Genomic DNA, 24767 nt, shown 5'->3' on the forward strand with positions numbered 1-24767 from the left:
CACTAAACCACCACTGCTAAAACCACGGGGTGAAGAACTGGGCTGGGGGGAAGGGAGTGGCTGTTTGGGGGGTTTTTTATTGCTTTTACAAAAAAGATCATGCTTGTATGAAGCATTTGGCTGACATGTCATATCAGCTGTCAAATGCCATGATTTCTGCAGTCACCTTTACTCTTCTGTCTGCTGTGGGAAAGAAAATACCTCAAGTCCACATACGGCACCCTAGCACATTTTCAAAGGCATACATCTCTCTTCTCTGTTCAACAACAAACAAAACTCCTTGTGCTCAGACCTCTTGGTTTCCAACAGGTTGTGTTTGCTAAACTTCACTACACGCGTAGGGCAGGTTAACTTTCTTATTTAACTTTGTGCAGCTAGAGATGTTTGATGTTTGCCAAGTGGCCTCCCTTGCTTTCAATGGCAAACAGGCGCCCTTTGCTGCGCGCGGAAAGCTTTCCTATCAGCGTCACAAGGCAGAGCAGTTGCAGGGAAAGCAGGGGCAAGGCAAGGCGAAGGCAGCTCATCACCCTCTCAGGGGACATATCTGCTAGGGAGGGAGAGACAGAGGGAGGGAGGGAGCCAGACAAACATTACAAGCCAGCAGAACATAACAATTATAGTCATGCAGGAACGCCATTTCTCTAGTGGTGTGAAAGTATGCGGTAGTATGAGATGGGAAGGAACTCATTCTATACAATCATTATTAATTACTCTGTTTTAAGTTTTAAAGTCTTGATATTTATATACAAACAATGTAACTATGTTTATATAAACAATAGCCAAAGGATATGAAATCCACATAAGTGCTTGCTGAGGAAAGAAATATTCATTTCTGAATAAAGAGAGATGTTACTACTCAAACTTGACCTTAGACTGCCAAAATTTACTGCAATATTCAGCAACAGCCTCAAGAACTGTTTGGGAAAAAAATAGGATTGTCCCTTTCTCCCTATATCATGACATTAAAAGACATAATTTAAATAGTAATGTAATGGGGATTACTTCTAGTTTTCGATTCATTAGAACTTTTCCGTGTCTTTATTTCTTCCCTTGTAACAGTGAATCAGAACTCTTAAAAAATGTTAACAAATCAGACAGTATGAGTTTTAAGTACCTACTTGCCATCCAGTGTTAATTTACCACATTTCAGTAATAGCTAGAGAATGGAAATTCAGAGAGCAACCAAAACAGTAAGTCGTTTTAAAAGAATGCAAGAAGCACCTTTTAAAGCTTACAGACAGAAAAGTCTACGTCTGCCAACCCTGTTGACCTACTATGGTTTTAATATTACTAACAAGTGTTGAACTGTAGTTAACCAACCAACTAGCTTATAAGGGAGAGTAGGGCAGTGGGGGACACATTGAAAACATGCAGGTTGCTGCCCAGTATACGTGACAATATAAGGAGAGTAAATTAATATTCCCACAAGTTGACTTCTGAACTTTGACACATGTCAACTCATACTGCACCAAAGGACTCTGACATTCAAAAGCTGAGAAAAAGATAAAGCTGAGAGAAAGGTAAGTGTTGCAATGCCTATTTTGATATCACTGTATGATAAGTGCTGATGCAAATTCATAATGGGTGGAGAAGGAATGTGTACCACACCCTCACGCTATCAACTCATTTTTAGCGGTATTCTTCATTAAGCTCTTTTACTAGTGAGGAGTATTTACTTGCTAAAGATTAAGAGCCAGATTTGAGGTTTTTTAAAAAGCTAAATTGTATATGGTTCTGAAAATACACATTCTAATCAGGAACAATTCCATATTTCCTGTACACACATACTCAGGGGCTTAAAGAACGTTCCAGTTGAGCATTTGTTTTTATGGGTTGCCACTGCAAGGTAAATTCAGTATATTTGCTGCTATCACCAATCTGCATTAGCGGCTAAAGACATTAAACTCCTTTCAAGAAGGTTGCTAAGTGAGTTGCAATGCTTAAAGCACACAGGTACACATTCCTCATGCGATGCTGGCACTGAGGTAGAGGCTGCCTTCAGTAACTCTGCAATCAAACAGGAAACACACAACCCAGGAGCTGGCTGGAAGAAGGGTGAGGTTGGACACAATACAAACAAACCCTTATATCCTGACTCACTATTTCCAAGAAACTCCAGAGCATTCAAATGATTTTAACCTTTCTTTATCGATAAAAATATCTAGACTTTGGCACAATTGACCACAATTAACTAATAATAACAATGCTGCATTTAGAACAAAGAGATTCTCTGTAAGCAACCAACTCCTAAAAAACAGCAGCTGAAACAGCAGCACCCGGATTCAAAGATATACTGGTGAAGAAATGTGGGTGTTTTGGGTGGGCCTTTTCAGGGAGGGGGGATAAATTTGTCATTGAATATGTGCTTTCTGTTAAGATGTGCAAACGAAGTTAGATTGTTCAAATGTCTACAGGTTTTGCACATTTCCCACTCTTTCAAAATACCACCCAAATTATCTTCTGTCACTCAACCAAAAGGAAAGCACATTACTAGAGCAGAAAGGGAATGAAATGGGATGAAGTGGAAAAAAAGTTTAACTGGAAATTTAACAGCTGAGCAGAATAAAGATGACCACTTCTATAGTGGAAAAATAAGCCACGTAAGGACAACATACAAGTAGAAGTAGCTTAAGTCTGACTGGCTAAAGAATATAAAGTCAAAGAAGGAATAAAGTAAAAGAAATGACATGGCAAAAAGCAGAAAACTAGGAAAATGATGTCAATGATTTTATGAATACAAGCAAGGTTCAACCATATTTATCAAGTATAGAGATAAAGGACATAGGAGTAAAATAAGAACAACCTGAATGAGAATTTTAGCTGCATACCTATAGAGCAAGGGCTGTTTCAGACACTGCACGCCACAGGCATTTGTAAGATTCTGACAGGTTTAGATGGCATACCCACTGTCAGCATCCACCTAGCATCCTGAGTAACACCAGGGTTACTCTGTCTGCAGGGATAGAGACAAAAGAGACTAATGTATGTGGGAGATGATGACTCATCATAAATACCCAACCATCAGCCAAGCTCCTACTGTAAGGGAGAAGGTGTCAAGGGAAGCATAGTTTAAGTTAAAAGGTTGACAATGCCACCCACAGAGCTGGCAGATGTGTGTTTGCAAGGTTACCTGGAACTAAGGTGCACAGAGAAGAAACACGGAGAACCAAGAACTCTCAAAGAGTATGTAGAGTAGGGAATACGAAATATTCTTCTAATGCTACCTTAAAGGAGTGATTAAAAAAATAAAGAAAGAGAACCAGGACACAGCCTCACATCTGCAAAGGCACACTAATATAAGCAAGACAAGGATAAGTGATCATGCCTAAAGTGGCTGAGAGGTCAAGGAGAACAGGCATTAACCTTGTTAATTATTGTTCAGCTGAAAAGAAAGTTAGGGAGCCTGCTGATAATTGTTTCAGTGGAGTGGAAAATAAAACAGAGGAGAATTTCCAAACTGCAAACAGAACAAGGAATGAAATTTCAATGTAAGCAGGAGGAAAAATGCACGTAGGAATTGAAAGTAACAGAGAAGAGCAAAAACAGGATAAGGGGTGCCAGAACAACCAAGAGAATGAGTTAAGTTGCTCAGACAAACAGAAAAGGGGTTAGAAGCTTTGTCAGGTGTGACAAAGAGGATACACAGTGTGATTGGTGGGGAAAGAAAGGAAAAGACTTTGTTTTCACCGCAAGAAATTGCTGAAACTCATGACTAACAAAAGAAGGAGGGAAGAGCCAACTCCACATACACAAAGTAATCTGGAATTGCAGACAATGAACCCTCAGGCATTAGCGTGGAGTTGTTCAGCTAGAAATAAACAAGGAATGGAAGAAACCATAAGAAAACTAAATTGATCCAAAGTCAACCTGGATTTCTCTAGAAAGCAATGTTCATTGAGAGGATGAAAAATACCGGCCTAAGGCGGTGGCAGAGGGAAAAGGCCATTCCTAAAGATTTCTGTGGCTATCTACTTGAGCAACCTGGTCTAGTGGAAGGTGTTCCTGCCCATGGCAGGGGGATTGGAACTGGATGATCTTTAAGGTCCTTTCCAATGCAAACCTTTCTATGATTCTATGATACTTATCTTTCTATGTAGGTTTTTGGGAGTTTGTGGGGTTTTTTGCATGATTTTTTGCATTCCAGTTGTGTGTGGTTTTTAAGAATGTATTTGTTTTTCTCTAAAAAACCATGCAGATGGACCTAGACTTACAGTGTCATATTTCCCAATAAGAGTCTGCAGAACTTTGTCTTTTCCTCTTTTATCATTGACTCTGTCAATCTCAAAGTCTGCTGTGAAAACAACTACTTTCCTACTCGAGTACACATCCAGCTCTTTCCTCCTCCCCATTCCATCTACACAATATATTTTATTAATAGTAAATAAGGTAACAACTATCACTCTTATTATAAAATATTATACTTGAGAATGTATCTAAAAAGCACAGTGTATTAGTTCTTATTTTGAGAAGTTCCAATTGATTGTAATGTTAGTTAACATCGGTAATTCAATCTCCAGATAAACAGTGTGACATGTTATTGTCTAATTCCATCTACTCCTACCAAAAATAAACTTTCTAAAGGACCTTATGTAAAGGGATTCATTCATTACAAAGACTTTCTAGAGTTGGAATAAAGATTTGTAAATTTTAAGTTTTGAGCATCTGTACATTTGCTTTTGCAAGGTATCAAAAAAAAATTACCACCACCAAATGCAAGTTGAAGATATTCATTATACTGTGAGTTCACAAAGAAGTTCATTAAATCTGAGGTAAAAGTGAGAGTCACTTCTTTACCTATTGAGTTAAATAGCAGCATTAAAAACTTATATCCTGGTGTAACTTTGGAGTACTTTTTCCCCATGAAGAACAATAAACCATACACTGCTGAAATCTTTATTAGAAAAATTAAAACAAATATAGCCACACCTTTTAAATGGAAATCGAGTCACAACAGCTTTGACAAAGAATGTATGAGCAATTTAATCAGAAAAATCATTCTGTAGGATATCTTGTGAGGTTTTCTATTAGTTTCCAGGTACCACTGACTCTCATACAATGTTATATTTACTAAAAAGGGTGAACCGGGTAGGATTCACAACTGAATGCACACATATATCCGAGTTCCAGAGAGTCCCTGTATAGCAGAGAAATAAGCTCTCTAACTACACTTCATCTTGTCTGAAAATAGATATTCAAAACAGGTCAGCTGAGCTGCAACTGCCTATCACTCTTTACTGAATATAAATAGCATCTCAGGCAAGCGACTCTGGTATCAACCAATACATGGTAAAAAAAAAAAAAAATCAAACATCAATAAAGAGGCAAGCATCTCTTACAATCTGCTCTAGGTTTTTTAAAAAGCTCAATTTTCTACTGAATTTTAAAGATGCCTTTGTCTCCCACTACAATCAAAATACCTTTCTCCATCAACAGGAAATGTCAATACTATTTAAAACCCAAATTAGTATGCCAGTAGCAAAGATCAAAGACTATGCCTTCCACTGCACCTCTTAAATCCTTCTCTTTTTCTCACACACTTCAACTGTGAGAAGTAAAAGAAAGCTAAACCCCACAAAGTTCCATTAACTATTATGAGACTACCACTCACCTGAGAGGCCAAGACAGGGCTGACGGCACTATCCTTCCATTGTGTAAAAAGTAGTATTTTAATAATTTATTTATTTTTTTTAAAAAAGGATGCATTATGCCTTACCTACCTAATGGAGAGGTTTTTCCTATCAGACATTAAACCCTGCTTTCTCTTAGAGGAGAACTCCCCAGATACTTCAAGCAGCCAACTAGCACAAACTCTGTCTGGCTCAGCTCATGGGCAGGTAGGTCTCAGCTCACAGAAGTACACTGGGCGAGGGCTCAGCACTCACAAGAAAACTTGTAAGCCCACAATCAGACCAACCACTACAGTGTTCCTGAGGCTCTGATCCCACAAGGAACTTAAATGCTTGCCTAACACCTGCTCCTTATGCCATTACCGTGGAGCTTCCACAGCTTCTCCAGTGCAGCACACACCTCAAGACCCAACTGATGAGCGCTTAGCTCAGACATTCAGGCATGCCACACTTCCACATAATGACACGTTGACCAGACAGAGCACCAGAAAAAACAACAACAAAAATAAGGCTATCTGTATTCAACCTGGGAAAATACCAGCTACTGCTTTTAATGACAGTAAAACTGTTCTATTTAAGCTTCTAAAACCAGGCCAACTCAGCCTGTTACATCATGCAGATTAATCAGATGCAACAGTATTTACTAGGGTTAAACCTAGAGGATAAAGGTTACATAATGGATTCAGTCCAACTTAAAGTGGTCAGATCTTTCAGATAAATATGCACCTCTCCTCTTTGAACACCTGGACGGGAATAGCCAGTTACACATAAGAGAAGTTTAACAAGCTTCTAAAATTGCATTCTGTTCTGAAATCTGGAACAGAGAAACAAATGGAGGCATATGCCACTCTAAAGATCATAAAAAACCCATTCAAATTTCGTCTCACATATCTTTACTCTTCATGTCCCCCCTGATATTGTTATTAAAGCACTATGAAATATCTTTGTGTACTACATATTTACAACATCCCCTGGGCCTACACTCCTTACTCCTTTCTGTTCTTTGCTTCACTGTGATCTTGGACTTGCCTTGTTTAAGACAAGCTCTCCAGCCAGAATAAAATCCATATACAACTACTGCTTTCCCAAAGGCTGCATTTTGTTTTGGAGGTTACCACTGAGTGCCATCAATGAGGAATCTTGATTTTTCCCACTCTGCTGAGAGTACAGTTTTAGCCATACCTTATCCTTCCTCATGTGCCTTCTATCAGAAGTCTGATGAAAACATTCAGTGCTCTGATAAAGAAATAATCACCCAAGCAAACATTAGGAAAAAAAAAAAAATCACAAGAGGCCCAGAAGATAGTGCTCGACAGCCTCTTCAATTTTTCCAATTCAAAAAGTTAACCTGCTCACTTTTAAGAAGCTACAGTTTTAAATGTCTTTCAGACAAATAACCAGAGAGAAGACACATGCTGCCTATTAACACATTAAATAAAGACATATCACAACATACTGGTAATGCAGAAAAAACACAAAGGCAAATCTCAAACCCTTACAGAATCTTACAGTAAGTGTATTTAAATTCAGCTGAACTATTATACCTACAGTTAGCATTTCAAATATTTCTCCCCCTGCCCAACGATTGCTCATGTAATGCATATGCTCCTCTGCCACTCCCTTTGAAAAACAGAGAAAGCTATACAGCAGTCTTTTGTAGCACGCTCACAAGAGATGCTGAGGTGCAACAGAGATGCAGGCATCTCTGCTACACCAGGGTGCTGCCTTTTTCAAGGTACTTCATTTTTAAAACCATTGAATAAAGATTCTCTGCTCTTAAAAGCTCCAAATTCTGCAACAAGAGATTAGAAAGAAATATTTACCATCTGTGCATTCTTCATAATACCAGTCCAGTTCATAATAATCTGCTTCAATAAATTTCTGCATAGTCAGTATCCTTCAGCAACATAGACGAGATTCCACTTTGCTGCTAAGGTCAAGTGAAATGCAGCCATGCCTTCCTGCCTTTGCAAAATGCCATATCGCAAGGACGCTCACAGAAAACTGAAAATGAGCTGCACATCTTCAATGAGGCTGCAACTAAAATAAAAGGGGGGTCTGGAGGGTGTATTTGGAGGAGGAAAAAAAAAAAAATATAGAAAAAGGATACAGAAGGGAGAAGCAGATGCCCTGGAGGCTGCTCTTAATAAAGAAGCTCTGCACAGGAGCCTTGGATGGGTGTTAACAAAATCATCCTATCAAAAGGCTGATGCACTGACGTGGAGGACACACACCACTGCCTGGCTGGTTCTAACTCCTTCCTTTCCTCCCTAGTCTCCACATCTCTTTCAGTCTAACATGTCACCATGGAGACAAGCTGGCTCCAAAAGCGATGCAGAGATGAAGAAAATGCATTTTGCCGTTTCTGGCTTTACAGACTAGAAGCACCCCTCCATACTGGAAACAAAAATCCTTGCTCAGAAAGCTGATACAACTCTGCTGACTGCCCACAGAACAGCAGCATCATGTCATCGCAACGCACTGGGTACATGCAGCACATTAATAATGAAAATCTAGTCCATTACTACTCTCCTCCACATGGTTTGATAAAAGCCTGCCTTCCCCATGGAAAATTAAATTACATTATTGCTTTGTTATATTATTCTGGGCTGATATAATAGAATCTTTTATGCATCCTGTTACTGCAAAAGTGGCAAACAAAAAAATGAAAGAATTGGAAAAAAAGTCAGGACAGCAGTACATTTCCCCTTGAAATTAAGCTAATCTGCTTCTGCTTTTTGCCTTCTCCATGAACCACTGACCCTTCCCCCCAAAAAAACAAACAAACAAAAACCAACCAAACAAAAAACCCCAAACCATCTAAGCTTCATAGCCAAAAACAAGGGGTTAGGATAAACTATCACTATTCCTAAAAACGCTTCAGGTCTTAACACAGAATAGCATAATGTTCGTGTTCACCATTTTGGAAATGAATGGAAAGACTTTATTTTTGCAACAGCCAATAAAACCATGTTTAAGCTATTAGTGGAGAATCTGTCTGAGGAATAGATGGCATTAAGTCATCGCCACCAGCATCAAGCAGAGCAATTCAAAAAGCATGTTTGAATCCATGCAGGTACAGTTACCAAACGGACTGACATCCATTTTGTTCATCACCACCACACATTTTTTGCCCCTTTCTCAGGACACTGTTGTTACTTTGTGAACACTAGTAGAGCACTGGGACAGATTAAGTTGTGATATATGTTAATAACACACGGTAAGAGGCCATATTGGGTCTGACCAAGGAGGTGCCTGTCCAGCCCAAGACTCCATCTCCAAGAACAGCCATGAGCAGATGTGGGAGAACTGGTCAGTACTTCCCTTGGCTGCCCTCCCAACCTCCTATTTTTCCCAGTTTCAGAGACAGCCTGAGACAGATGCAGTTTCTGCTTTTAGCAATTCTTGAAGAGAACCCTGTTTGTTCTCGAGTCCATGTAAATTTTCAGCACCTCTAACATCCTCTTGGAAGGAAGTCTATACATCTCCCACTCATGATATAAGAAACCCTCACTTTTTGTTTTGCAACTCACTCTTACTAACTTAATTTGACGCTTCCAGCTCTAGAAATCTGAACACTCAATTCATCTCTCCTTTCAAATTGCTCATGATTTTGCAGATTTCTATTAAGCTTCCCTTCACTCATGGCTCTTCTAGGTTGTTACCACTTAATATACTCCCTAACTGGTACCACTTGGCTTTACTCTAACAGAAATAGGTAAGGAAGGAATAATCAAGCTATACAGATGAAAATATATTGGTTTCATTACCATCTTAGTACTTCAAATTTACTGGTATAAAAAATTATCACTGCAGTATCTTTGAACTTGAGAATTGCCACATTCCTTATTTTCACTGGAAAATAACATGTTTCTAAGTCTGCAAATGAAAAAAAAAAAATCACTGTGTTCATCCTACATTATAGTAACCTATTTGGCAATATGCACAGGGTTTCCCTCTACTCAGCACTGGTGAGGCCACACCTGGGGTACTGTGTCTAGTTCTGGGCTTCCCAGTGTAAGAGAGATGGATATACTGGAGAGAGTCCAGTGAAGGGCCACAAAGCTGAAGGGACCAGAGCATCCTTCCTAAGAGGAAAGGCTGAGAGAGCTGGGACTGTTCAACCTGGAGACCTAATTAATGTTTACAACTATGTTAAGGGCAAATGTCATGAAGATGGAGCCAGGCTCTTCTCAGTGATGCCCAACGATAGGACAAGGGGCAATGGGTGTAGCTGGAACACAGGAGGTTCCACTTAAACTTGAGAAAAAACTACTTTACAGTGAGGGTGACAGAGCCCTGGAACAGGCTGCCCAGGGAGGTTGTGGAGTCTCCTTCTCTGGAGACATTCAAAACCTGCCTGGACGCCTTCCTGTGTAATTTCATTTAGGTTCCCGCTCCGGCAGGGGGATTGGACTGGATGATCTTTAGAGGTCCCTTCCAATCCCTGACATTCTGTGATTCTGTGATTCTGTGAGAAGAAAAGGCCCAGGGTGGATCTTATCAATGGATAGAAATACCTGAAGGGAGGGTGCAAATAGGCCAGAGCCAGACTCTTTTCAGTGGTACCCAGTGACAGGACCAGAGGCAATGGGCACTAACTGGAACACGGGAAGGTCAACCTGAACGTAAGAATTTTGTTTATTTAATTTTAATGCGAGGGTGACTGAGCACTGACACAGCCCGCTCTAGGGGACCCTGCTTGATGACTTGCAGAGGCCCCTTCCAACCTCAACCATTTTGCTATTCTGTGACTGTAGTTCAAGAGCCTCCACCCATTTATTTCATTTGTTTAACTGCCACAGAAGTATGATTCTTCAAACTTCTTTCATTATACAAAATACTTATTTTGAAGTTCCTAGACAGTAGGAACAAGAGTACATGGTTTCAGATCACCGGGAACTTTAAAAATTCAGAGACTGAAGTGCTAGAGCTCTTCCTCAAATCCAGTTCCCTCTTACCTCTCTGAGATGATCCTGGCTGGGCAGCAAAATACAGTCCATGTGTCTAAACCACTGGTTTTGTTTAACTTTACTCTTGTGTCCCTGTCCATTCTCCTCCCCAGGCCAGCCTCAGCACCTGGGGACTGCAACTCTCCCGCAGGGGTGGCAACCAGTCAGTCTCCAGATGAGGAGATCCAGTGTTTGTACTTTAGTTATTGCTGCTGGACAACCAAGTTGGTGGAATACCCAAGTAAAGTTAGCCAACCTGCTCTAGGCTAGAAGCACTGCTAGCTCAAAGCAAAGCAGCACAGCCTTAAATCAAGGAACTACCACATTACTAGCACTTCCCCCCCATTTTTAGGATACCAAGATGCAAAGCCAACAAGAACTGAACAAACAGCCTACACCTGAGCTTTGGCTGCCAGAGTGAAGGCTGCTGTCTTCAGCTTCTGTCCCTCCCATACCCACTACAGGCCAGGAAATTCTTCATGCCAAGATAGCTTCTAGCCTTACATATTAAAGACACAATAAAACATTCTTGTTTCCCCACAGAGGAGACAGAAGCTATCCCAACCATTGCTTTTGCATCAATCTAACCTCAGCCCCCCTGAAATCAAGACACACACTGAGGCAACACGGGTCTCGAAAATAAAATGTATTTTCATTTGACAGGGATCACATGAATTTTACTTCATTCTGAGGATCAGCTTTTTAGTATGCTCAATATTTATGTGAAAGCGACACAATAAGTGTATATGAACTTCAGGTTAGTAAATCACAGAGGGTCATACAATTACCCTCTTAAAAAAATAAAAGAAGTATTTTCAATACTGCAAGCACTTTTGCCAAACGTGGTTACTCTGCCCTCACACTGTGCCATCTTGAAACAGAGGAATGTGACAAGGCACTCCAGCCCTAGCTCAGTCTTGCAGAATTTCAGTTATGCATGCTCACAAGGCAAAAACTGCACATGCTATTAAATGCAATTAAGGCTACACTGTTAAAATACTGACAGAGAAACATAAAGGTTCCTATGGCAACATTAACTCAATTGCTCTGCATATACACTATTTGTTCCACACGTATTATTTTTGTCCAAAAGGTAATTTCAGTCTGGTAATGCTATTAAACAAGCATTTAAAACAAAGAATGAACATTGGCTACCAGCTTTAATTCCTGCAGGAACTATCTCCTTTTTATCTCTTGACATTTAAAACAAAGGAAACCTTCAACATGCTAGAATTTTCTTCTTGCTGTCCTCCCCCCTTGCACACTACCACCCTCTTGTCATCTTTCAATGAGACAAGAAAAAAACAGGGCAAGGGTTTGAGGCTTTTTGTTTGTTTTATTGTTATTTTTCTACTGAGCTGATTGGAAACATACTGATATAATCCAGAAAGATATTAACTTTCTGTGGAGAAAAACACTGTGTGGTCAAATGATTTCAGAACTCCTCAGAAGACCCGGAAAGACAGGATAAGTGTATAATCTTCCCAGCATGAAGACAGAAGCCCTGAGCAAACAGACTACGACATACCCAGGTCATGACACTCAAGCATCCTTTCAATTAAATGAGAAATTGTATAAAGTGAGGGCAGGAAGGGTTCTCAAGTTGGGCAGGAAGGTCTGACCAGGCCAACAAAGCAGTTGCATACTTGCAGAACCCCCTTTCAATCTCTGCAGTGCCTCTTTTCCTTCCTACAGCTGTATATCAGATTCCTCTTAGGTAAAACTTACCAGAACAGTATGGGGTTTTTCTGTGGACTGCTTTTAGAAACATTAAACCTCTGTGTATTCAAATCTCCATATTATAACACTGCATTTGACTGGGCTATTATTGTGTTATTTGCCTAAAAGTTCTTATTAAACTTGAGTTTAAGAAAGATTTCAGGTAATAGATTTATGACTGTAAGGGACTTATTTTTTCCCATTCCAAAGCTAAATACAATTATTCACATTCAATCAGCATTCCCTTCCAGTAGCTGGATTTTGTTCTATTTTTCTATGTTTAGTTTTAAAGCAAACCAACAAACTTTTACTTGTTCTCCACAGAGGAAAATATGCAAACTAAAAGAATTCTGGTAGCCAAATGATCAACTAAACTTATTAGGCAGAAAAGTTGGTTTGAGAAGCTCACAAGCCCTCTCCTCCTTCTTCTCTTTTGCTGCAATAAATCCTTGCCATACATCAACACTAAACTGATCTGTCAAAATTAACCAGGTTACAAAATCACACAAACCTTTTTCCCCCATTTTAAGAGAATTTTTGATAAAGATAATTTCAACTAGTTCATTTATAAACATGGCTTCTCAAGAAGTAGCAGCACACTCAAGAACGCAGTGGAAACATGTTGCTAGAGTGCAAAGTAGCAGCAAGTCATCTCTGCTGGCAAATAAAAGTATTGGAAGAATGTCATTACATAGTATGTCACTATAAATCAAGTGTTCCCATGCTTAGTCATTCTTAGTTTTCTTCTCCAAAGCTTTTCTGTTTCCAGGAGGACCCTTTGAAACTGAACACCAGAGCTTGATGGTGTATTTCCATAGCAGCTGCAACCTCCCATTTGATTAACTCCTGGCCACATTTCTTCTTGTGGCTACACTATCACATCAGGATGTTCAGATAATTAAAAACCATATCCTTTCATCATTTTCTACAGTCACCACCACTCAGGCTAAAGTTGCCCATCCAATTAACATCATCTGGAGTCCTTTTTGGCAGAGAAGCAGCTGTACAGTCTACCACTATGCAATGTATATCGTTAACAGTCAGGCATTGCCACAACACTTACTTTGCCAACTGACATTTTTGAAGTGACTTAAAAAAACCCCCAACCCTAAAGTTAAAGAGTATTAAAAAGGCAAGCAAGCATATTTAAAAGCCCAGTTGATTTGCAAGGACAGGCTGGCATGCTGTTATTTCTAAACTGAGATCTCACTTACTGAAGTGAAGAGTTACTGGTGTTTCAACTTCTACAAGAACACTGAACAGGAGTCATCCTGTGACTGCACATTTAGTGAGAGCAAACAACTCTGCAACTTAGGACAGAGCTCTCTTCCAGTGTAGCACCTTGCTTTGCAAATGTGGCTTGCTTAACCTAAAAAGAGTGGAACCAGAGCAGTGAAAGCATTGTATCAGCAGCTTTCAGAACTGGTATTTAGAAACATGGGTGCTTTAGATCTGATGGACTCTCCTTTGACAAAATGAGATTACTATCCAGGGTTTCAAAATGCTACAGATGGGACAGAGCTGATCCCTTCTGAACATCATAAGGGCACACTGACCTCACCTGGTACAGACAAAAGACTCTCTTGATGCAGAGAAGAGCCTAACTGTTCTTCTACCAAAACAAAATGATTTAACATGAGACAGGAGCAGACAGATGAAATTAAATTACTTAAGGACAAAAAACCCCCTATTTTCCACATGAAAGGACTATTTCTCCCTCCCCTTAAATTATTACTGGAGAGTAGTCTACTTGCATTTGTATAAAATAAAAATTGATAAGGTCTTCAGCAATCTACCTGCAAAACCAGCTGCATAGTTTAATTAAGGTATCACTGGGCATGCTTAAAATCCTGTAAATGAGATCATCATAGCGAGAGCTGGACATTTAAGAGAATACGCCCTTATCCAGCATAAAGAAATGAAGAACAGTAAAGCTTTAAAGAGTCAGATTTTGTAAACTGTTCACCACCTGAAAATACTATAAACTACAATCTCTATTTTTTTTGTGGTTGTATTTTTCCTGGAGACAGCAAAAACATTTCTAAAATGAAGCTGAGCTTAACATCATGCTTGACTGGATAGATGAAAACATTACAGTTGCATGGTTATGACATTTTTCTAATAAGGAAGGAGAAAAACCCACTGAGTCATGACTGCAGCTTCCTGGGAGATGGAAGGAATGCAAGTTGCATTATATTGAAGGAATATAAAATCAGGGAGACCAGAATGGGACACAGCACTTCAGGTGTGGCCTCACCAGTGCGGAGTGGAGAGGAAGGATTGCCTCCCATGACCTGATGGCAATTCTTCTCATAACACAGCCCAGGATACTATTAGCCACCTTTGCAGCAGGGGCATGTTGCTGGTTTCTGTTCAGCTTGGTGTCCACCAGGACCCTCCAGGTCCTTTTCTGCAAGGCTGCCTTCCAGCCAGTCAGACCCCAGCATGTACTGGTACATGGGGTTGTTCCTCCCCAGATGCAGGACTTTGCACTTCTCTCCATTGAATTGCACAAGGCTCTTCTTGACTCATCTCTACAGCCTGTCAAGGTTCCTCCAAATGGGAGCACGATCTTCTGGTGTTTCAGTCACTCCTCCTGGATGCTGTCTATGTCTCTCATCCTCCCTGATGCTGCGTAGCCTATAGACTTCCCTCTCAACTTCTCTACTTAGCAACAGCTCTTCAACAGCAGCACACCTCCTGCTTAGAAGACAACCATCTCTTACTGCCTCAGGGACAGGCCCTAGGTACTCCCAGTAGCCTGGGACTTGCAGGACTGAACCATCTGAAGTTCTGTCTGGGTTAAAGTCTCTGCTCTGGCAGGGACAGGTGCTCCAAAACCTGGGGAAAGCCCCCTGTGGCACATCACCACCATAACCGAAGGTTCAGGGTGTTCTGAACTCAGATGAGGACCTCTTCTTTGCATCTGTCCACACAAACTGCTGCATCTGTTGGCTGTCTCTGGGAGCTGTGCTCCAAACTTAACTGTTACACAGGGGTCTCCCATGCACCAGCTAAAAAGGTGCTTGATCACCCCTAATCAGCAGCAGCTGCATTGAAGGCTCCAAGCCCCCTTGTATCAACGGCAAGCGACAACTTCTAAGAAGCCACTAGAGCTTCCTCAGGCCCACATCCCTGTGGCTGCCCTTACCTGCCAGCAGCAGACACCCTCATATTTTTCAGAGGGCTCCCAGGAGCCCGCAGATGAGCCTGGTCTCTGTCCCCAGAAGCTCCCAAGGCAGAACCCAGATTCTTGCATAAAGTGCTGCGACTATTCACTGCCACTGGCAGCTGCACTCAGGAGAGCTGTGCTCTAGGTATGGCTCTTATATAGACCTCTCCCCAGCCACCAGCTAACAGGGTGCTTTTAACCTGGAAGCAGGGCGGTGGAGTGTCACTTTGCTGTATCATACATTCACACAGCACATTTTAGACTGGCTAAAAGGCCATTCTTCTTCAAGAGTTTAATGAGACTGGTGAGATGACATCCGATTTATTTGATTATGCTTTAGGGTCAGATCAGTTTTATTGTCTTCATTTGGTAGGGACTGGTTCAGTCTTCAGTCTGAAGCATATGAAGAAAACAACAAAGACACACTTTGGTGTTTTGGAATGTAAAAGAACAGCTGCAGCCCTAATACAGTATTCAGCTCCTCCCAAAAGGTATCTTCAACCAAGTGTGAAGACTCCATTTCCCAACTAAATTTTAAGAAGTAATTCTCTGCATCACCTATCCCAGGTTATAGTTTAAGTCCTCCCCAAAAGTTACTAATATATTAAAATGCTTAGATATTTAAAAATTCATCTTTCTACCAATTATCTTCAAAAATTAATTTAAAAAGATGGCTAAGTAGCCTTGTGTCCATGCTCCTGAGTGACACTGCCCAGTAGATTCTGTGACTGCTAACATTTGTGGTCAGGGATTGGACTGAGGATCTCAAAAACAAAAAGCCACAAGAAGGCAGGAAAATCTGCTCTAACAAGCCACAGCAGCATAGCTAAGGGTCACTGTTGACTCTTACCCTGTACGGATCACCACAGGGGGAAACTCATCACATTTCCACCAGTAGGTTATAAACCAGCATCAACCTCAGTATGTAGTCCAAAAACTGCAAGGACATTTTTCATAAGTCATTCAGAAATCAAATGCCCTTCTTGCACAATTGCTTAGATTTCAAACCTCACATGTTCATACAGAAGAGTTACAATGAGAACATTCAGTGTGAAAGCCTTATGAAGCTTTACAGAATACCATTAAAAGTCAAAAGCTAGATTTTAAAATTCCAAGCATAACTTGTTGTCAAATCATCTGAATTCCAACCAAAACCAGTGAGCTGTATAGTCCTAGGAGCCTCACAGGAATGAAATAGCCAACTGCAACCAGTACTTTGCCTAAAAGTTTTGATGTAGGTTGTGGAGGGAGATTTAAGACAAAGTATCTGAATATTCTCCTGGTACATAGTTTTCTTCCCCACTACAGAGAAATAGACTCAATTTACACTAGGCAAGACCAGCACTCCTGTTGTGATATCTTGAGATGCACATCCTCCATTCTATTAAGAGGAGTTTAGGCAGTAAAAAACCTTGCTGGAAACAGGAGAACATTACTGGCTTCAACATGATAAGGCTGCAGTTTTGGAGACATTTTTACTTAAATAAAGTTTACCTTCCAAAGTGCAAAGAGTATGGAGGTACCCAAGATTCTAAAAATAATGACAAAAGAAGAGTCCTTGTTACTATAAAATACCAAGAAATCAACAAAGGTTTTTCAGAAAACATTTTGCAATTGTAAAGATTAAAATATCATCCAAGTATCACAATTAATTTAAGAAATCTGAAGGTGGCATTGGAGAAGTGATTCTAGCTCATTTTATAGATCTGTAACATTATTATCCTTGATTTATCTTGCATTACAACTTACACAACATTTACATAAGCCTACAAAAACAATACTAGAAAGCAAAAACATAACATCTGAATACTAAGAAAACTAGTTTGTAAAGTCAGTTTACTGACAGAACAGATGTGCTCAACAGAGAATCTAGGTTTTTACTAATAACTGAAATAATCATAAGCACACAAGCATCCACACCCCTCAAAAATCTCATTGCTTTTTGATTTTAATAGGTCACATCTTGACACAGTTGTAACCACTACATACAGTTAGAAGACTAAGCAGAACAAGCTCAGTAAAGTGGAGAACCAGAAACGAGTCAGTATTAAAGTGCACACCACTGGTATACGGCACTCCAGCATCCAAGAAATGAGTGTAGCATTAATATTTGCCCTGTATAGCTTTTTTATATGACAAAACTTGCTAGAAGGCTGGAACTCAGTAATCAAACTGGTTCAATTTAGAGTTTCTCATTATATATAAATTGCAGAAAATACTTCATTTTACTGAAAATCTTTCCAGAGTACAGTGGCTTCCCTACTTTATCTTTTTGCATTGAAGCTCTCTCTTCCTCCACCCACACCTGTACTTAACTTCCAGTACATGCTCAATGCTTGTTTTCATATTTTAAGAAGAAATAATAGCATACAAGAAGAGATGGCATTTTGTGACTATCAAGTCACTTTGGAGAACAGCTGTAACCCATGCATTCTTTACAGTAGGGTCTAATATGTCATTATGCCCTATTAAAGATGGATGTACAAGCCCAAGGAGACCTGAAGAAGCAATCAACAAAAAAAATCAAAAATGTCTATTTAAGACAGTAGACCTATTAAAAGCATTTAAAAATCTTTTCATTTTGCAATCCAGAGAAAATTATTTCTCTTTTCACTCAAAAAATGACTATTTTCCTAAATTCAAGTGTTGCCTTGTGAAACACTTCTTGTGGGGAAAAAGGAAACCCAGCCCCTTCTGTCCCCTGAAACAGCACCTGTTCAGTCACAGTAAAACAAGTACGTGTGAGCATCAAGAGCTACTAATCTACTTTTTAACTGAATGAAAATACAGCTGTGTAGTTTAAAAGCTTGATAATACACCAGTCTGAACGTCCATCAACTCTTCAGAAAACTCCATCATTTCAGTGCTTCTACTTCAAAGGACAGCAGTGCAGCTGCCAGTTACTCTACATGCTGCATCACTCCTGGAGGTAATATTTCTCATGGATTCTCTCCTGGGAGCAAACACAAACACAGCTGAACTCAAAACTAGAGAATTCTGTCACGACAAGTTATTTAGATTCTTTCACAGACAATGGTCTCTGGAGACACCTGAATCTATCCAAACAACCACAGATCCTCTCTTATTAAATATAAATGTATTATTCAGAAACTAAAAACCACAGACAAGTATGTACGTAGGATCACAAGTTCCCTATTGACAAGCCTGTTTTATGGAAAAGGGGAATACTAGATGGATAATGAAAACAAATTATACAGTGTGCAATGGGTACATGCGAACATGTAAGTGCATGCGCCTAATACAGAAATCATGGACTACAATTCATATACAAATGACATTTTAAACAGCAAATAAAATATTTAGAAGTACAGTTCTCAGAGAGAGATAGTCCACGGAGAATCAGAGCACTGTTTTCTGAACGCAGCTTAAAATTTAGGTTCAGGGTTGCAAATCAGAGCTTTTTATATTACCTTTCTGGCAAATGAGCTCTTCCCCTTTCATGCTGCCATTCTAAAGCGGGAACAAATGAAGACGGTAGTATAGTTTAAAAAGCATTTATTTTCAGAATCAGTTTACTTACTAGGCTTAAGATAGTCACATTTTTTAATCAACTTCAGGGCACTTTACAAGACTTAACTAAAAATGTATTTGAGGAATTATTCTCATTTTGAGTAGAGATTTAAAATTTGGTCACTATATTTTATAAAGTTCTTTCAAAAGGATAACTACAAATCCAATTATAGATCTTATAGTGGCCTTCCAGCACCTGAAGGTAAATCCAATTATAGATCTTATAGTGGCCTTGCACCTGAAGGGGGCCTACAAGAAAGCTGGGGAGGGACTTTTCATAAGGGCAACTAATGACAAGACAAGAGGAAATGGATTTTAACTGAAAGAGGGTAGGTTTAGATTAGATATTAGGAAGAAGTTTTTCACTCTGAGGGGGGTCAGACATTGGAACAGGTTGCCCAAGGAAGTTGTGGATGCCCCCTCCCTGGAAGTGTTCAAGGCCAGGCTGGATGAGGCTTTGAGCAACGTGGTCTAGTGGAAGGTGTCCCTGCTGATGGCAGGGGGGTTGGAACTGGATGATCTTTAGGGTCCCTTCCAATCCTAACCATTCTATGATATGATTCTATGAATTGTCCATCAATACACATTTATACATATTTATTATATACCCGTATATACACACACTTTCTTTTAATACATACACATTTAGAATACCCCACTCTCCTACTTCTGTGGGTCTTGATATATTTTTAAGTAATCCAGTACTGAAGTTCAAAGGTTCACACATCTCTCTTGTTCAAAACTTACAAAATTAGCCAGGACAGAGCTGGAGATATGGACCACAATCAAGACAGAGGTTAAAGAGTCACTGAGTATGGTAAGTGGCCACAAATGTGTTCAAAACCTACAGCAAAAAGAAGGAAAAAAGCTGTTCTCAATTACCACCCCCCCAAAATCAACCTCCACTGCCCTTGGATAGAGGGTGTGGAAATGCAATTATATCCAGTGGAAAACCAGACACATTCCCCTTCCCTAATTCCCCTTGTTCACAGTAGGTACCTGAACTTCATTAAAACAATGAGTTACAGTGCAAGACTGGTACTATTGTATTACCATTCAGACTATTTCCAGCCTAAGCAGTTACACTTTAACTGGTGGGGTGAGAGGTTCTAAACTCTGAACCTAAACAATACAAAGCCTTACAAAAGACATATTTACATACATTAATATCTGTTAATATTGTGCATTATTAAAACATGCACAGACATCCTCCTTGTTGGCCAGTATTTCTCAGTACGTGAACATTTCCTGAATAAAGACACGACATATCCCTCCTTCCCTGTTACATCCTGGTTTCAAAGCTGATCAACACTGCAACACACCAGGAACCACAAGCAATCAAAAGACTTAATTTCACACCTAAAAATATTCTGCTCTAGCTGAAGTTCTAATACTAATTTTAATTATCTTTGCTTGTCTCTAGGAAGCCTGAAGAAGGCAAAGCAATCTGTATGTGTAGTACATGTTAATTCTAATAAAAGTATTTATTTTGCAGAAAAGGATTTGCAGCAAAATCAATTAATTCTTCCTTAGTTACAGAAAACTTTGACAGATTATAAAATTTCATTTTTGTTATTAATAAATTTAACTAAATTCAAAGAATTCTTGGACAAGGATATTGTTTTGAAAACAGTAGAAATTTGTAAGTACTAAAACTTTCCAATAGGCAAGTTAATATTTGCTGACCCCCTCATCAAGGTGTTTAAACCAAACAAAACAGGTACAGAAGGAGTGTCTTTATTGCAGCACTGAAAATAAACCATTGTGCAAGCAGCCACACCCTGGAAAACACTCTCCAAAGTGATGATGGAACAATTCACAGGACTTGTCTGCCAACTTATTCAAATAATATTTTTATTTTGATAGTTAAAGTTTTCCATAAACCAATGTTTACAATCAATGCCATAACTTCTAAACGTGCCAAAGTTTTATGATCTTGCACTCTCATGTATAGACACATTATATGACTGTCCTGGTTTTTAGCTGGGACAGAGCTGGGTTTCTTTTTAGTAGCTGGAATGGTGTTGTGTTGTGGTTTCAGCTGGGATTTGTTATGAGAGAGACACTGAGAACATCCCAGTGTTTGCATTTTTGTCGCTGGAAGTGAAGGACTTTGTGTTCTGTTAGTTTACAAGTGCCAGATCTAAGGGGGCGAGGACTATTTAAATGAATAAGCTACACTGGCATTTGGACATGTCAATGGGATATTCCATATCATATCATGTCATGTCCAGTATATTAGTGAGGGTCTCTTCCTCCTGTGGTTGCAGCTGTGTTGGCTGCTGGCCAAGGGCCAGACCAGTGAAACCATCACAATGACTTGTTCACAATAACTGAAGAAAGGTAAAGTCAGAGATCTCAGTTTCCAGGGTATCAGTTTATGGCTCAATCCAAATTTGCTTTAACTTTTTAAACTACTATCTGTACACAAGTGCTTATATACAAGCAATAAAGAATAAACTTTTCTTTATGGAAGTTCTCCTCACTCAGTTCCTCTTCTTTAAGCAGTTATTTCCCAATGAAAGCAGAAAAAATACACTGTGGTAAGAATTACACTCAAAAATTTTTTGCATTCAAGCCAGCTGATTGGATCAACTGCAGTAACATGGTAGAGTTTGCAGTCATCATGCTTGTAAGCTAAAAGTTGGATAAAATTGTTTAAGCACTCACAGTTACAGGCAGATGCTGCTATCTGATTCCTCTGTTGTACCTGGCTTCATTTTGTGTCCATCCCCAACAGTCATGTGTTATTGCAAGTGATGTGCCCCACTAGTATCTCAGTTGGCAGGGTTAGGATGCTTCCATGGGGATTTTTGCCTTCCTTACCCCACTAGCAAAACATCTTTCCCATGGTTATTGCAACAGTTCACCTACATAACCAATCTTATTCGGGACACAGGACTAATCTGGTTACTGAAGACTTTGGAAACCTGACATTTCAAAACACTTTAAGCCAACTTTTGCCATCACTACAACAATACAAATGGACTGATCCAAAACAAGGAGTTGTAGAACAACTGATTCTATAGATCAGCTTCAGCTTGTCTCTCTCCCTTCCCACTGGTTTTGCCTGAGGGGAGGTGAAGAGCATATGTAAGCTAATCTGCTAAAATACTTAATGCCTTCTACTGAAGCATGACAGTCAAAAACTCAGTTCTTCATATTCTTAATGCTTTTCTTTACCAACCTTGCTCCTTTCAAAGTGAATTCTCCAAGTGCTTCAAAATGCAGCGAAGCCAATATTGCAAAGGTTTGTGTTGAGCCCTGTAACTCATCCCTTCTGAGCTCCACTGTGCCTCAGTAAATCTACCTAATCTATCTACAACTATAACCTATGTAAATCCACTACTATATGTCTAACTACTATAGCTTTAGTATATAACCTATTGGCTTGATATTCTGCAGACTATTTTAATATGCAATACATGCAGAAGCATAACAAAATTGCACCTTCATGTGAAACCATGAAGGGAAAAAAAATAAAAATAATAATTTAATCATATATTACTCAGTAAATGAGGAACTAGAGGATGAATCACAAAAATCGCTACTTGCACAGCTAAGTCAATACCCACAGTGAAAGAACCCAGAGAGACATGAATCCATTTGCCATGATAAAAGCATCTACAGGCTCAAAACAGAAGAATGAAAAACCAAGAAGGTCACAACTCTACACACTTTCCCTCCAGGTACAAAAGGTATCTTTTTGTCCAATAGTACATATATGAATAAAAGAAAGACTGACAGGACAAATCATCTCAACCAAATGCTCACAAGTCTTTCCTAGAAGCATGAGCTGCAGAAGAATTATTTGATGTCATGTTATGATGTTGGCTCAGTGTCATCAGACAACAGTGCAATGTGTCAGAGAACATGCTCAAAAAAACCCAAACATGGAAATAGGTTTAAATTTTCTACATGGTATAAGCACAGAAATTTCAGTCTCTTGTCAGAGAGATCATAAGCAAAAAGAAGTATTTCAGTTTCACCAGTATTTGATAATGTGGAAAGATTACAACTGCAACTGCTGGTTTTGATTAATGTTTCCTTTGTTTTCTAGCTTCCACAAAGACCAAAGCAATAAATCATGAACAGTTCTCTTGCTTTCCACAGTTTTATCAGAATTGCACAGATACTTCAGAGAAGGTAACAAAACCAGCACTATTTCATTCCTTGTTCAGTACATTTTCTGCATTTGTTACTTACGGAAATATTTCAAGGTCTCTTCTATTTGCTCAGTTGTTAGGTCAATATTCACATCAGGGGAAATGAGAGGTGTATGAAGCCAGTCGTCGTGGTCATAACCATAGATTGTATCTGCTCTTAGCTTATAATGAGGCAGCTGCTCTTCCAGTAGACTGATGATTTCAACTTCAGGAAGATTGGTACTATTGCACACATCTGGTAAGAGGAAGAAGACAATCTCCATCAGATACTTGAGATTGAGTACTATACATACAAGCTAGCCAAGATGACAGTTTGGTTTTGTATCAGCAAGATTTTTCTGCATGTAGAAAACAGCTAGATACTAATCTGTTTAGAAGATATGACTACCTCAAATGATCCCAAAATAGCACACTTACTAGCAGAAAATACAAGGGCATGCTCTTGGGGACAAAAAGTCCAACCTCTAGAAGCAGGGACTCATCTCCTGAAGAATAAGGTGGAGATGGGAAGGAATAGAGAGCCAGTGAGCATTGATCAAGATAGGATAGTTATAACCTTATTATAGAGAAAGGATTAGTGCATACAGAAATTCACATTTTTGATGTTCTACTTGACAGATCATTTTTAGCTTGCAAGCTTTATGTATCTCCTTAACTTGGTCTTTGGCCACAGTTCAGTACCACTGTATTTTCTGCCTTTACTGCTGGCAGATTTTTCTCAAGAAAAAAAAAAATCCAGGATTGCAACAGTGTCACAGTTCACACCTAAGATGCACTGGTGAAGTTGGCTGCAACAACTTTTAGGGAACCTTTTGACAAGATCTCAACCTGCATTCTGTGATATCAGTCCCTCATGTCCACAAATCTATCAAGTTTGCACACAGTTTTAAAAATGAATACTGAGAGCCATCAGCAACTGCAAAAGTGCTGCAACTAAAATCTGAGATTTACATTTAGGGCAAGAGGGAGCTGAGAAGTTTTAACACAGAAAATTACAATTCAGCATAAAACCATTTTCACTATAAGGATGGTCAAACATGGGAACAGGGGTGCAGAGAGGCTGGGAAATCTCCCATCTTTGGAAAGACTGACAACTCTACTAAACAAGGCCATGAGCACTCACTGCTTTGAGTAGAAGTCATCACAGCTGTCCTCCAGAGGTACCTTCCAACCTATATTATTCTATTACGATGAATTTTTTGTGTGTGTGTGAATACCCAAAACAGGCATGATCATTTTAAGTATAGATATAAAAATATTTTAATTGTCATGTAAATTAACTACAATGTCTTGCTAAATAATTATTAAGAAATAGAGCAACCCCTGGTATGTTTTCCATAAATACTTAGTGCATCAATCTGCATTCCCATTTCCATGCCCAGACAAAATAAAAGACCACCACAGCCCCCCACCACCACTCACACAGACACACAAAATAAGGAAGAGCTGTCTAAACCTACTTTGGAAGAGCAAGCACTAAGGAAGGCTGCTCACATGCTGTGCAATGCAGCTCCACCTTTAACCAGTGCAGTAACTCTTGTAAAGACTCAGTCCACAGTAAATAGCAAAGACTGTCAATGGCCCTGAGTGCACACACAGG

At 39.5% G+C, this 24767-nt stretch overlaps 1 protein-coding gene across 5 annotated transcripts in view; it reads right to left on the reverse strand.

Moving 5' to 3' along the window:
* TRAK1 (trafficking kinesin protein 1) overlaps window positions 1–23394 on the reverse strand; it is a 74221-nt gene extending 50827 nt beyond the window's left edge. For 3 of the 5 annotated variants that reach the window (XM_029084009.1, XM_029084006.1, XM_029084011.1), the window contains exon 1: window positions 23208–23394. Coding sequence is in view for 2 of the 5 variants with exons in the window: in XM_029084004.1 (XP_028939837.1) it covers window positions 7451–7514 (64 nt within the window). In the remaining 3 variants the exon portion in view is untranslated. Of the gene's footprint in view, window positions 1–7450; window positions 7515–23207 lie in introns of those variants that run through there. The other 2 variants (XM_029084004.1, XM_010164047.2) reach the window with 1 other exon arrangement.
* Between the last annotated feature and the right edge of the window lie 1373 nt (window positions 23395–24767).

The sequence above is a fragment of the Antrostomus carolinensis genome, unplaced genomic scaffold (genome assembly GCF_000700745.2).
Source record: "Antrostomus carolinensis isolate BGI_N321 unplaced genomic scaffold, ASM70074v2 scaffold10860, whole genome shotgun sequence".
Classification (NCBI taxonomy): domain Eukaryota; kingdom Metazoa; phylum Chordata; class Aves; order Caprimulgiformes; family Caprimulgidae; genus Antrostomus; species Antrostomus carolinensis.